This window comes from Moschus berezovskii, chromosome 10 (genome assembly GCF_049115385.1).
Source record: "Moschus berezovskii isolate FMDL1 chromosome 10, NW_MosBer_1.0, whole genome shotgun sequence".
Lineage (NCBI taxonomy): Eukaryota > Metazoa > Chordata > Mammalia > Artiodactyla > Moschidae > Moschus > Moschus berezovskii.
In genome coordinates, this window is record NC_142469.1 from 13,752,292 (window position 1) to 13,766,302 (window position 14,011).

Sequence of the window (14,011 nt, forward strand, 5' to 3'; positions counted from 1 at the left end):
GTGTGGTATTGAACCACTTGAGCAGCTCATATATTTTGGAGATTAACCCTTTGTCATTTGTTTCACTTGCTATTATTTTCTGCCATTCTGAGGGTTGTCTTTTTCACCTTGCTTATAGTTTCCTTAATTGTGCAAAAGCTAGGTCCCCTTTGTATACTTCTATTTTTATTTCCATTACTCTAGGAGGTGGGTCTTACAGGATTCTGCTGTGATTTATGTCAAAGAGAGTTCTTCCTATGTTTTCCTCTAAGAGGTTTATAGTTTCTGGTCTTACATTTAGGTCTTTAATCTATTTTGCGTTTATTTTTGTGTATGGTGTTGAGAAGTGTTCTAATTTCATTCTTTTCCATGTAGCTGACTGGTTTTCCAAGCAATGCTTATTGAAGAGACTGTCTTTTCTCCTTTGTATATTTTCCTTCTTTGTCAAAGATAAGTTGCCCATAGATATGTGGATGTTCTGGATATTCTGCATATAAATGAAATAGCAGAGACAATTAACTGATCAGAAGTGTGCTTTTTCCTCCTGTTAGTTAACTCAAAGACTTTCTGGACAGATTTTTTTAAGCATTACTTAAATTTACATACTTTTATAAAATGACATTGTTTAGAAATGGAAATTTATTTTATTTCAAGAAATGAATTTCTCTTGGGCTGTTTATCTACCAGTTCATTCTTGCAATTAAATTGAATAGATTTTTGTTTTTCTTTTTCTTCCCCATGGAACTAAATGTTTTGACTGTTTTAGGAGCCCTATGTATTTCACTGTTATTTAGCTACGTTAATGGAAGACATCAGAGATACAAATCAAACAAAAATGCGTATTTGACTTTGGGATATATTTCTGTGTGTAAATATAAATGAGACCTTTTCCCCTTTGAAAAAGGTATTTACCTTCTCCTTGTAAAATTATACATAGAAGAGACAATTTCATATCCCATTCTAGAAGCTTTCCCCACGGTTTAAGTAAGCTAAGTGTCTTCTTTTAAAAAAAAAATCACTAATGTTGTTATAATAGTTGTCCCAAAGGATTTTAGAAATAATAAGATGTTTGTGATAAATGTAGAAAAAATCTACTGACTTATTCACTGACATTAAAGGAAATTTGAGTGAATAAAAATATGATACTCCCAGATGAAAAGGTAAATGATCACCGAAAGCTACCCAGTTTTTCACAAGTTAATAACATTAATGCATCTATATCAAAATCCTGTTGGAAACTTTAAAATTAAACTTATTTTAAAGATCACTTGAAGAAAGGTAAGAATGACTAAGAAAAAATTTTGAAAAAAATAATAATATGGAGGGGCTTTCCCAAGTGTATGCTGAAATATATATAAAAACTACAACAATGGAAATCGAAATACGGTAGGATTTCTCTAAAAGAACAGGAAGACAAATCAATGAAACTAAATAGCACTGGAACAATCGTTAAATATGTGTAAGAATTGAGTATATAATAAAATTTCACAAACATTCGGTTACATCAGTTCAGTTCAGTTCAGTCGCTCAGTCGTGTCCAACTCTGCGACCCCATGAATCACAGCACGCCAGGCCTCCCAGTCCATCACCAACTCCCGGAGTTCACTCAGACTCATGTCCATCGAGTTGGTGATGCCATCCAGCCATCTCATTCTCTGTCATCCCCGTCTCCTCCCACCCCCAATCCTTCCTAGCATCAGACTCTTTTCCAGTGAGTCAACTCAATGCATGAGGTGGCCAAAGTATTGGAGTTTCAGCTTTAGCATCAGTCCTTCCAATGAACACCCAGGATTGATCTCCTTTAGAATGGACTGGTTGGATCTCCTTGCAGTCCAAGGGACTCTCAAGAGTCTTCTCCAGCACCACAGTTCAAAAGCATCAATTCTTCGGCGATCAGCTTTCTTCACAGTCCAACTCTCACATCCATACATGACCACAGTTACATAGTAGTATGGTAAAATAACATGTTATAGAAGCAAATTCTAAATGGACTTGAGTTAAATGTCAAAAAAATCTGTAAGACAAATATATTTATACATGTATATATAAGCAATCTATCCTTGGAATATGAAATAACTTCTTCAGAGTAACGCTAAACCATATGATATTGATGATTTAAAACTTCTTTAAAACAAAATAAAATATAAAGGTGAGAGGAAGCAATAGACTGAAGGAAAATATTTGCAATACCTGAAAGTGACAAATGATACTGAAAATATATAAAGAACTCCTGTGTATCAGTTTCAAAACACCCCTGGGAAAAAGGGGTACACGTAGAGGCAATGTACAAAATGCAGTTCTTAGAGCAAGTTAACTGCTTAGGTGACATTCATTCTTACTGAAGACCAAGAAGATGCAGATTTAAGCAATAAAGTGGTTTTATTTTAACCATGAAATTTGCAGAAAAGAAAGTGACTGCTAATCTCCATTGTTGGTAAGGTGGTAAGCAAACTAGTGTCTGCATAGGCTGTTGGTGAGGGTAGAAATGGTAACATTTTTTAGGTCAGTTCATCATCTGTTCCCAAAACACCCACATCCTCTGCCACAAAATAGTTCTTATTTAGATATGTATCCCACAAAAAGTGCTAATTCATTTCAACAAACGAATATAAAGCATTGTCAACTACCATGTAGCCATTTAAAAGAATTAGGTAAATCTCTGTGCATTGACATGGATTTTTTAACTCAAGAAATACATATTCCTCTATGATGCAAGGTAGTTTTCATGCTAACTCTTTCAGCTCAGTTCAGTTTAGTTCAGTCGCTTAGTCGTGTCCGACTCTATGTGACCTCATGAATCACAGCATGCCAGGCCTCCCTGTCCATCACCAACTCCCGGAGTTCACTCAAACTCATGTCCATCGAGTCGGTGATGCCATCCAGCCATCTCATTCTCTGTCGTCCCCTTCTCCTCCCGCCCCCAACCTTTCCCAGCATCAGAGTCTTTTCCAGTGAGTCAACTCGTCGCATGAGGTGGCCAAAGTATTGCAGTTTCAGCTTTAGCATCAGTCCTTCCAATGAACACCCAGGATTGATCTCCTTTAGAATGGACTGGTTGGATCTCCTTGCAGTCCAAGGGACTCTCAAGAGTCTTCTCCAACACCACACTTCAAAAGCATCAATTCTTCGGCGATCAGCCTTCTTCACAGTCCAACTCTCACATCCATACATGACCATGGGAAAAACGATAGCCTTGACTAGACAGACTTTGGTTGGCAAAGTAATGTCTCTGCTTTTTAATATGCTATCTAGGCTGGTCATAACTTTCCTTCCAAGGAGTAAGCGTCTTTTAATTTCATGGCTGCAGTCAGCATCCGCAGTGATTTTGGAGCCCAAAAAAATGAAGTCTGACACTGTTTCCACTGTTTCCCCATCTATTTGCCATGAAGTGATGGGACCAGATGCCATGATCTTTGTTTTCTGAATGTTGAGCTTCAAGCCAACTTTTTCACTCTCCTCTTTCACTTTCATCAATTACTGTCAAATAGTTATTCTAATCTTCTTTTCCTGACTTCATTAAACTCATTCTTGAAACCATACTACAGGTTTCAGCTTATTTATACTCCATTTTAATCTTCTATGTGTTAAGAGACAAAAAAAACTTTTAGCTTTATTTCTAATAATATTTATACGTCATCCCTGAGGCAAAACCCTTCTGTAGAATTTCTCTGTGTGTTGAGTCAGTGTTTATCATCTGTTGACTCATTAGCTTCCATTCTAGAATTCTGGAATTTGTCAGTAGTTTCTGAACTTCTTGTATTCTGGGGACGTTTTCCTTATCTGAGCCTGTAATTCCTTATTAATTAATTAATTCATTCGTTTGGTACATATCTATTGAGTAACTACTGTGTACTGGTTACCAGTCACACAAGTGAATAAGACATGATCCCGCCCGTTCTTACTTATTTTGCTGAGTTTATGTTTTATGTGTTCTCTGAGTTTAAAAGATAAATGGAAGCTTGGTTCGGGTCAGGGTAACAAAGCCTGCTGAATTTCAGACTTTTAAAAGGAGTCTGTATAAACAAAGAGAATATCATATATGATGAGCAACATTTAGAGGTTTCATTTGTTTTTTAGAAGGGGACTGGTGCAGATATAATGAGTATAACTGGGGACATGGTGAATTGTCCAAGCGCAGTTGTCCAATAGTTGTTGGGTGTAGACATCAGGGATACTTGACCCAGAGATGTAGTTGTAGTGGTGGTTGGTGTGCAGGTGGAAATGAGTTGTGGGAGTGGCTGTTAACCTCAATCTGAATACATGACTTCCCCCATCAGGAAAGTGAAATCAGCACCCATGTATATATTTAAAGCAGATTTCCTAGTGTTGCTGCTGCTACTGCTGCTAAGTCGCTTCAGTCGTGTCTGACTCTGTGTGACCCCTAATAATTAAAGACAGATTTTTGCATCAAGATTCTATCGGCATAGAAAGTGACTGCTGCCTTAGTGGACAAAACGTCCTTATGAGAAACATCACTCTGCTTTATAGTCTTTGTTATTCTTTGTTCAAAAGTTCTTTATCAATTCAGGAAAACTAAAAGCCTTCAAGAAAATTCTATATCTCATTCAGTACTCTTAATTTCTGTCATCAATTAAGGTGAATATTTAAATAAACAGGACAACTTAATATCACTTTTAGAACATTCATAATATATATACATAAAATAAATATTTATTTGTTTACCCACTTTTCTCTCCTCATTAGACTGTGAGCTTTTCATGTTAATCTTGGTGTCTGTAGAATGTAGCCCCCTAGCATGTAAAATGTACTCTGTAAATACTGGATGCATGAATTGTTAGAAAAGAAGAAGAAAGAAGTGTTTGACAACTCTGGGAAAGGGTTTCTGTGAGCAAAATAAAATCTAGGAGCAGAGATGTGAAGGAAGAGCAGCTTTAGAGAGAATCTCAACCCTTTCTGAGGAGCACATGACCTTTAAATGACTTAACTGATTGAAAATAAATCATATTTTAAGATTTCATAATCTTTCAAAAGTTTTATAACTTTGATCATGATTTGTTGTGCTTAAAATTCCTAGTTTTAGTGTTTGAATTTGATCATGTTCTATAGAATCCTGATTTGTAATTTTAGACTATATGTGATATTATTTCAGAAATTGAAATACTGGTTAAATTGTCAAAAATTCTAGAGTAACCACCAAGATTGAAAAAAGCCATTGGTCAGTTGATCTCTCTCTACACACACATGCAAGCGTGCACAGATGTACATATTTTAAAACTAAAAACTTTGCCTTTGTATTGATTGTCTCAGTAATATATGTGTTACGGTAATTCTCAGAGAGCAGTTTTTTTTTCTTGTCATTTCAGAGAATAGAAAATCCTGATGAACTGGCAGAACTTATAAATATGAATCTTGCACAGCTTTGCTCACTTTTAATGGCTTTATGGGGACAGTTTCTGGAAGTTATAACACTGCATGAGGAACTAAGATTATTACTAGCACAAGAGCACCATACTCTGAGGGTAAGTTATAAAAAAGTGATTTAGAGCATTTTATGAGTATTGTCATTATCTTTAGAAACTTCTTATGAATAAAAATTCTGAGTTTTATTTAATACGTTCATAAATGAGAAAAGAGACATCGTTGTGTTATTGTTTGATTCCTAAAGTTAATAATAGAACAATACAGTTGAGTATATGACCCATCTCAGTTACAACCCATGCTACTAAGAGACAACACCACCTATATGAAATAAAATATACAATAAAGGATAGCTCTTGGAATCCAGGAACAGGAATTATCACTAGATCTCTTAAGAAAAAGAAACCAGAACTAAAAAGCCATCTCAGAATAGACAGAATATCTCTCTCCAAACCTCATACACCCTCATTTCCTCTCTCCTTCCTTCACCTCATTTAGAGATATATATTATGAACTTTGCAGGCTTGGGGGAGTAATCTAGACATGCAGGCTGTTATAGGTCTGGTATAGACACTATGCAGAAAATTTTGTACAATTTTATTGTGTCAAGAGGCTTCGAGATATTAAATCTCTGTCTTTTCAGCCTTATCTTTTTATGTACTCTGTATGCACACTAATTTTCCTGAATTAGTTCCACAAAACATCATGTGTATTTTCTTTTCTGGTTTTTATTTTCTTAATTATAAAGTACAAGTGAAAGTGTTAGTTGGTCAGTCGTGTCCAACTCTTTGTGGCCCCATGGTCCCTCCATGGAATTCCCTAGGCAGGAACACTGGAGTGGGTTGCCATTCCTTTCTCCAAGGGATCTTCCCAACCCAGGGATCAAACTGGGGTCTCCTGCATTGGCAGGTGGGTTCTTTACCATCTGAGCTACTACATAAAGCACAATATGTAATCAAAATCAGAAAACTTAATAAAACATGCACATTTTAACAAGTGATTAAAAGCACATACCCTTTTAACGATCACCCAGATCAAGAAATAGAATATTGTCAATACCACAGACATGGTCTATGTATTTGTTCCAATTTCTACCCTTTATGACATTTCCAAGGAATCACCATCCTTCTTAGTAAGTTCCTTCTTTCTCTTTTAGTTATTCAGCCTATATTACTGAATTCTACATAAATGAATTCATACATGTGTATTCTTTTGTATATTACTTCTTTCAGTTGAGATTTTGTTTTGGAGATTAATCTATTTTGTTGTTATTGTTAGTAGCTGTAGCTTGCTCATTTTCATTGCTATAATGTATTTCCATTTGAATATACCTATAATTTGTTTGTCCATTTTACTGTTGATAAATATTTGGATTATTGCATATTTGTAGCTACTGTAAACCAAGCTGCTGTGAATATTCTTATACATATTTCCTGTCATAACAGTTTCTGTGATATATTTACCTATGAAAGAGATTTCTGTGTCATAGGGTACAAATAACATCAATTCTATCATATAATGCTACCCTGGTTTCCAGAGTGGTGCTGATTTTCACTCCCACAAGCACCATATGAAAGTTCTTACTGCACCTCCTCCCCAATTCTTGATATTGGCAGACTTTTAAACTTTTGCAAGATGGATGTAAAATAGTATATCATTTTGGTTTTATTTATATTTTGTTATGACTTGGTAATACTTGAGCACCATTTTGTATGACTGTTGACTGTGTAGATTGTGAAGTACCTGTCCAAACTGGCTGCCCATTTTTCTATCAGGTTAGTTTTCTTTTTCTTCTTGATTTATAATAGTTTTCTGTGTATTCTAAGTACTGATCTTTGTTAAATGTTTTATAAATCTTTTCTCATTTCATGGTTTTCTACACTATCTTCATGCAGTCTTTTGATGAAGTTCAGTTCAGTTCAGTCACTCAAGTCGTGTCCGACTCTTTGTGACCCCATGAGTCACAGCACGTCAGGCCTCCCTGTCCATCACCAACTCCCAGAGTTCACTCAAACTCATGTCCATTGAGTCAGTGATGCCATCCAGCCATCTCATCCTCTGTCATCCCCTTCTCCTCCCGCCCCCAATCCCTCCCAGCATCAGAGTCTTTTCCAGTGAGTCAGCTCTTTGCATGAGGTGGCCAAAGTATTGGAGTTTCAGCTTTAGCATCAGTCCTTCCAATGAATACCCAGGACTGATCTCCCTTAGAATGGACTGGTTGGATCTCCTTGCAGTCCAAGGGACTCTCAAGAGTCTTCTTCAACACCACAGTTCAAAAGCATCAATTCTTCGGCGATCAGCTTTCTTCACAGTCCAACTCTCATATCCATACATGACCACAGGAAAAACCATAGCCTTGACTAGACGGACCTTGGTTGCAAAGTAATGTCTCTGCTTTTTAATATGCTATCCAGGTTGGTCGTAAATTTCCTTCCAAGGAGTAAGCGTCTTTTAACGTCATGGCTGCAGTCAGCATCCGCGGTGATTTTGGAGCCCAAAACAATAAAGTCTGACACTTTTCCACTGTTTCTCCATCTATTTCCCATGAAGTGATGGGACCGGATGCCATGATCTTAGTTTTCTGAATGTTGAGCTTCAAGCCAACTTTTTCACTCTCCTCTTTCACTTTCAACAAGAGGCTTTTGAGTTCCTCTTCACTTTCTGCCATAAGGGTGGTGTCATCTGCATATCTGAGGTTATTGATATTTCTCCCAGCAATCTTGATTCCAGCTTGTGCTTCTTCCAGCCCAGCATTCCTCATGATGTACTCTACATAGAAGTTAAATAAGCAGGGTGACAATATACAACCTTGATGTACTCCTTTTCCTATTTGGAACCAGTCTGTTGTTCCATGTCCAGTTCTAACTGTTGCTTCCTGACCTGCATACAGGTTTCTCAAGAGGCAGGTCAGGTGGTCTGCTATTCCCATCTCTTTCAGAATGTTCCACAGCTTATTGTGATCCACACAGTCAAAGGCTTTGGCATAGTCAATAAAGCAGAAATAGATGTTTTTCTGGAACTCTCTTGCTTTTTTGATGATCCAGCAGATGTTGGCAATTTGATCTCTGGTGGAACACAAGGGAAAAGCAAGAAAAAGACACACCTATATTTGGACATAATATGTACAGATCAGCAAGGAAGATGTGACATTTTCAATTAATTTTATTGGGACAGTTGGGTATTATATAACTGAATTATATAAAATTCAGTTCCAGATGGACTAAAATCAGACATGAAAGGCAAAATCATAGTTTCTAAAATATAATAGGGAACTATCAGAAGTATTACAGAAGTGATACAACTTACTCCCGTATATTCTTTGTCAGAATCACAGGTTACCATTTTGGCATATTTGCTTCATCATTCCTTTTTTATGTCAATAGATACACATTCCCAGTCACTCAACTGGTAAAGAATCCTCCTGCAATTCTGGAGATCCCAGTTCGATTCCTGGGTCAGGAAATTGCCCTGGAGAAGGGATAGGCTACCCACTTCAGTATTCTTGAGCTTCCTTGGTGGCCCAGGTGGTAAAGAATCCACCTGCAATGCGGAAGACCTGTGTTTAATCCCTGGGCTGGGAAGATCCCCCTGGAGGAGGGCATGGCAACCCACTCCAGTATTCTTGCCGAGAGAATCCCCATGGACAAAGGAGCTGGCAGGGTACAGTCTATGGGGTCACAAAGAGTCAGACATGACTGATCAACCAAGCACAGCACAGCACCCATATAAATATACACAAGCATATTTTTTTTTTTCTGGGCCATTTGATAGTTACAGACATCATGCTCATTTTTCCTTAAATACTTCAGGGCATATTGACTAAGGACAAAGATATCCTCTTACTTAACCACAGTACAGTGATCAACTTTAAGACATTTAATACTGAAGCTAAAGGCAAAGGAGAAAAGGAAAGATAAACCAATTTGAACGCAGAGTTTCAAATAATAGCAAGGAGAGATAAGAAAGCCTTCCTCAGTGATCAGTGCAAAGAAATAGAGGAAAATAGTAGAAAGGGAAGGACTAGAGATCTCCTCAAGAAAATTAGAGATACCAAGGGAAAATTTCATGCAAAGATGGGCACAATAAAGGGCAGAAACCTACAGGTAGGGACCTAACAGAAGCAGAAGAGATTAAGAAGGGGTGGCAAGAATACAGAGAAGAACTATACAAAAAAGATCTTAAATGACCAAAATAACCATGACGGTGTGATCACTCACCTAGAGCCAGACATCCCTGAATGCAAAGTCAAGTGGGCCTTAGGGAGCATCACTACGAACAGACCTACTGGAGGTAATGGAATTCCAGTTGAGCTACTTCAGACACTACAAGAGGATGCTGTGAAAGTGCTGCACTCTATATGCCAGCAAATTTGGAAAACTCAGCAGTGGTCACAGGACTGGAAAAGGTCAGTTTTCATTCCAGTCCCAAAGAAAGGCAATGCCAAAGAATGTTCAAAGTACCACACAATTGCGCTCATCTCACACTCTAGCAAAGTAATGCTCACAATTCTCCAAGCCAGGCTTCAACAGTACGTGAATTTCCAGATGTTCAAGCTGGATTTAGAAAAGGCAGAGAAACCAGAGATCAGATTGCCAACATCTGCTAGATCATTGAAAAAGCAAGAGATTACCAGAAAAACATCTACTTCTGCTTTATTGATTACACCAAAAAGCCTATGACTGTGTGGATCACAATAAACTGTGGAAAATTCTTCCTGAGATACCTGTATGGAGGTCAAGAAGCAGCAGTTAGAACCGGACATGAAACAACAGACTGGTTCCAAATTGGGAAAGGAATACGTCAAGGCTGTATACTGTTACCCTGCTTATTTAACTTATATGCAGAGTACATCATGCAAAATGCTGGGCTGGATGAAGCACAAGCTGTTATCAAGATTTCCAAGAGAAATATGAATAATCTCAGATACGCATATGACACCACCCTTATGGCAGAATCCGAAGAAGAACTAAAGAGCCTCTTGAAAGTTAAAGAGGAGAGTGAAAAAGCTGGCTTAAAACTCAGCATTCAAAAAGTTAAGATCATGGTGTCCAGGCCCATCACTTCATGGCAAATAGACGGGGAAACATTGGAAACAGTGAGAGACTATTTTGAGGGGCTCGAAAATCACTGCAGATGGTGACTGTAGCCATGAAATTAAAAGACACTTGCTCCTTAGAAGAAAAGCTAGACCAGCCTGTTAAAGACAGCATATTGAAAAGCAGAGACATTAGTTTGCCAACAAAGGTCCATCTAGTCAAAGCTATGGTTTTTCCAGTAGTCATATATGGATGTGAGTTGGACTATAAGTAAAGCTGAGCACTGAAGGATTGATACTTCTGAACTGTGTTGTTGGAGAAGACTCTTGAGAGTCCCTAGACAGCAAGGGGATCCAACCAGTCCATCCTAAAGGAAATCTGTCCTGAATATTCATTGGAAGGACTAACTCCAATACTTAGACCACCTGATGCTAAGAACTGACTCACTGGAAAAGACCCTGATACTGGGAATGATTGAAGATAGGAAGAGAAGGGGACAACAGAAAATAAGATGAGATGATTGGATGGCATCACCAACTAGATAGATATGAGTTTGAACAATCTCTGGGAGTTGGTGATGGACAGGGAGGCCTGGCGTGCTGCAGTCCATGGGGTCCCAAAGAGACACGACTGAGTAACTGAACTGTACTGAAATACTGATACCTACTACATGATTCATTTTCAAATCTGGTCAGTTGTCTTAATAACACCTTGTGTGACAACCTTTTCCAGGATCAATCTCAGGGTCACACATTGCAATCAGTTATCACATCCCTTTAAACTCTTCAGACTCACCTAATCTTCATTCTTCCTTTTATTTTCTTTGTCTTTCACAACTTCAGCCAGTAATATTTAGACCAGTCTTCAATCTGGTCTTCAATTTTATTATGATTAGATTTAGGTGTTATAGTCTTAGTGGGCATGCTACATTTTATTTCTTTTTCAATCAATTTTGGTAAATTATATTTCTCAAGGAGTTTTTTTGTTTGCTCAATATATTTATTTATTGGTCTTAAATGAATTCAGAATAATTCTGAAAATTCTTAAAAAGAATTCAGAATAATGATAGTGAAGATGATCCAGGATCTTGGAAAAAGAATGGTGAGCAAAGATTGAGAAGATGAAATAAATGTTTACCAAAGGCCTAGAAAAACAAAAGAACAAACAAACAGAGATGAACAGTAATCTAGAAGGAATTAATAGGAGAATAACTGAGGCAAAAGAACAGATTAGTGACCTGGAAGATAGAATGGTGGAAATCACTGCTGCAAAACAGAATGTAGAAAAAAGAATGAAAAGAAATGACAGCCTAAGAGACCTCTGGGATCATACATATTGCCTTAATAATTGCCCTAAGTGTAAATGTATTAAAGACACCAACCAAAAGACATAGACTGGCTGGGTAGATACAGAAACAAGACCCATAGATATATTGTCCACAAGAGACCCACCTCAGACTTACAGACTGAGTGTAAGGGGATTGGAGAAGGTATTCCACATACAGTGCATTCATAAGAAAGCTGGAGTAACAATACTCACATCAGACAAAATAGACTTTAAAGACTGTTATAAGAGACAAATAAGGACACTTGATAATGATCAAATGTTCAGTCCGAGAAGAAGATATAACAATTATAAATATATATGCACCCAACATAGGAGCACCTCAATATGTAAGGCAAATACTAACAAATATAAACAGAGAAATCGACAGTAACAGAATAATAGTGGGGGACTTTAATACCCCACTTTCTCTAGACAGAAAATTAATAAGGAGCACAAACCTTAACTGACAGTTTAGATCAGTTGGATTTAATTGATGTTTATAGAGCATTTCACTCAAAAGTGGCAGACTTTACATTCTTCTCAAGTGTACATGGGACACTCTCCAGAATTGACCATATGCTGGGCCACAAGGCAAGTCTTGGTAAATTTAAGAAAATCGAAATTATATCATTTTTTCTGTCACAAAGCTCTGCAATTAGAAATAAACCACAAGAAAATACTCTAAAAACATAAATAAGTGGCAACTAAACAATATGCTACTCAGAAACCATCACTGAAAATCAACTCAAAGAGGAAATTAAAAAAAAAAAAAAAACTTAGAGACAAATGAAAATGAAAGCACAGTGGTCCAAAACTTACGGGATGCAGCAAAAGCAGTTCTAAGTGGAAAGTTTATGGCAATACACAATTACCTCAAGAAACAAGAGAAACCTCAAACAACCTAACCTTACACCTAAAACAAAAAAAAGCAAACCTATGGTTAACAGAAGGAAGGAAATCATAAAAATCAGAGCAGAAATGAATGAAATAGAGACAAAGAAAAAAAAAATCTCAAAGATCAATGAAACTAAAAGCTTGTTCTTTGAAAAGATAAGCAAAATTGATAAACCTTTAGCCAGAATCCAAGGGGGAGAAAAGGGAGGATTCAAATCAATTAAATCAGAAATGAAAAAGGAGAAGTTACAACTGACTCCATAGAAATACCAAGGATCATAAGAGACTACTATGAACAGTTGTATGCCAATGAAATGGAAAACCTAGAAGAAATGCACAAGTTCTTAGAAAGGTACAGTCTCCTTAGACTGAACCAAGATGAAATGAAACATGAACAGACCAGTCACAAGCACTGAAATTGAAACTGTTATTAAAAACCTCCCAACAAACAAAAGTCCAGGCCCTGACGGCTTCACAGGCAAATTTTATCAAATGTTTAGAGAAGAGTTAACACCTCTCCTTCTGAAACTGTTCCAAAAAATCGCAGAGGAAGGAAAACTCCCCAGCTCATTTTCTGGGGCCACCATCACTCTGATACCAAAACCAGAGAAAGATACCACACACACACACACACACAAATTATAATCCAGTATCACTGATGAACATAGATGCAGAAGTCCTCAACAAAATACTAGCAATCTGTATCCCAAAAAATCTTACACTATGATCAAGTGGGATTCATCCCAGGGATGCAAGCATTTTTCAACATCCACAAATCAATCAAGGTAATATACCACATCAACAAATTGAAGAATAAAAACTATATGATCATCTCAATAGATGCTGAAAAAGCTTTTGATGAAATTCAGCACCCATTTATGTATTAAAAAACTCTCCAGAAAGTGGGCATAGAGGGTACATAAGTCAACATAATAAAAACCATATTTGACAAGCCGACAGCTAGCATCATATTCAATAGTGAAAAACTGACAGCGCTCCCTCTAAGATCAGGAATAAGACTAGGATGTTCACTCTTGCCTCTTTTATTCAGCACAGCTTTGGAAGTCCTAACTATAGCAATCAGAGAAGCAGCAGTAAGGGGAATCTAAATTAGAAAAGAAGTTAAACTATCACTGTTTGCAGATGACATGATACTATACATAGATCCTAAAGATGCTACCAGAAAACTACTAAAACTCATCAATGAATTTGGTAAATTTGCAGGTTACAAAATTAATACACAGAAATCTGTTGCATTTCTCTACACTAACAATGAAAGATCAGAAAGAGAAATTTAGGAAGCAATTCCATTTACCATTGCATCAAAAAGAAATATCTGGAGATAAATCTACCTAAGGATACAAAAAAACCTGTACTCTGAAAACTAAGATACTGAT

At 37.1% G+C, this 14,011-nt stretch overlaps 1 protein-coding gene across 6 annotated transcripts in view; it reads left to right on the plus strand.

Moving 5' to 3' along the window:
* The window catches only part of FAM135A (family with sequence similarity 135 member A), a 147,213-nt gene that overhangs the window by 83,876 nt on the left and 49,326 nt on the right, over positions 1-14,011 (plus strand). For all 6 annotated transcript variants that reach the window (XM_088840491.1, XM_055432812.2, XM_055432815.2 and 3 more), the window contains one exon: positions 5,304-5,459. In XM_088840491.1, the coding sequence (XP_088696617.1) occupies positions 5,304-5,459 (156 nt within the window). The remainder of the gene's footprint in view (positions 1-5,303; positions 5,460-14,011) is intronic.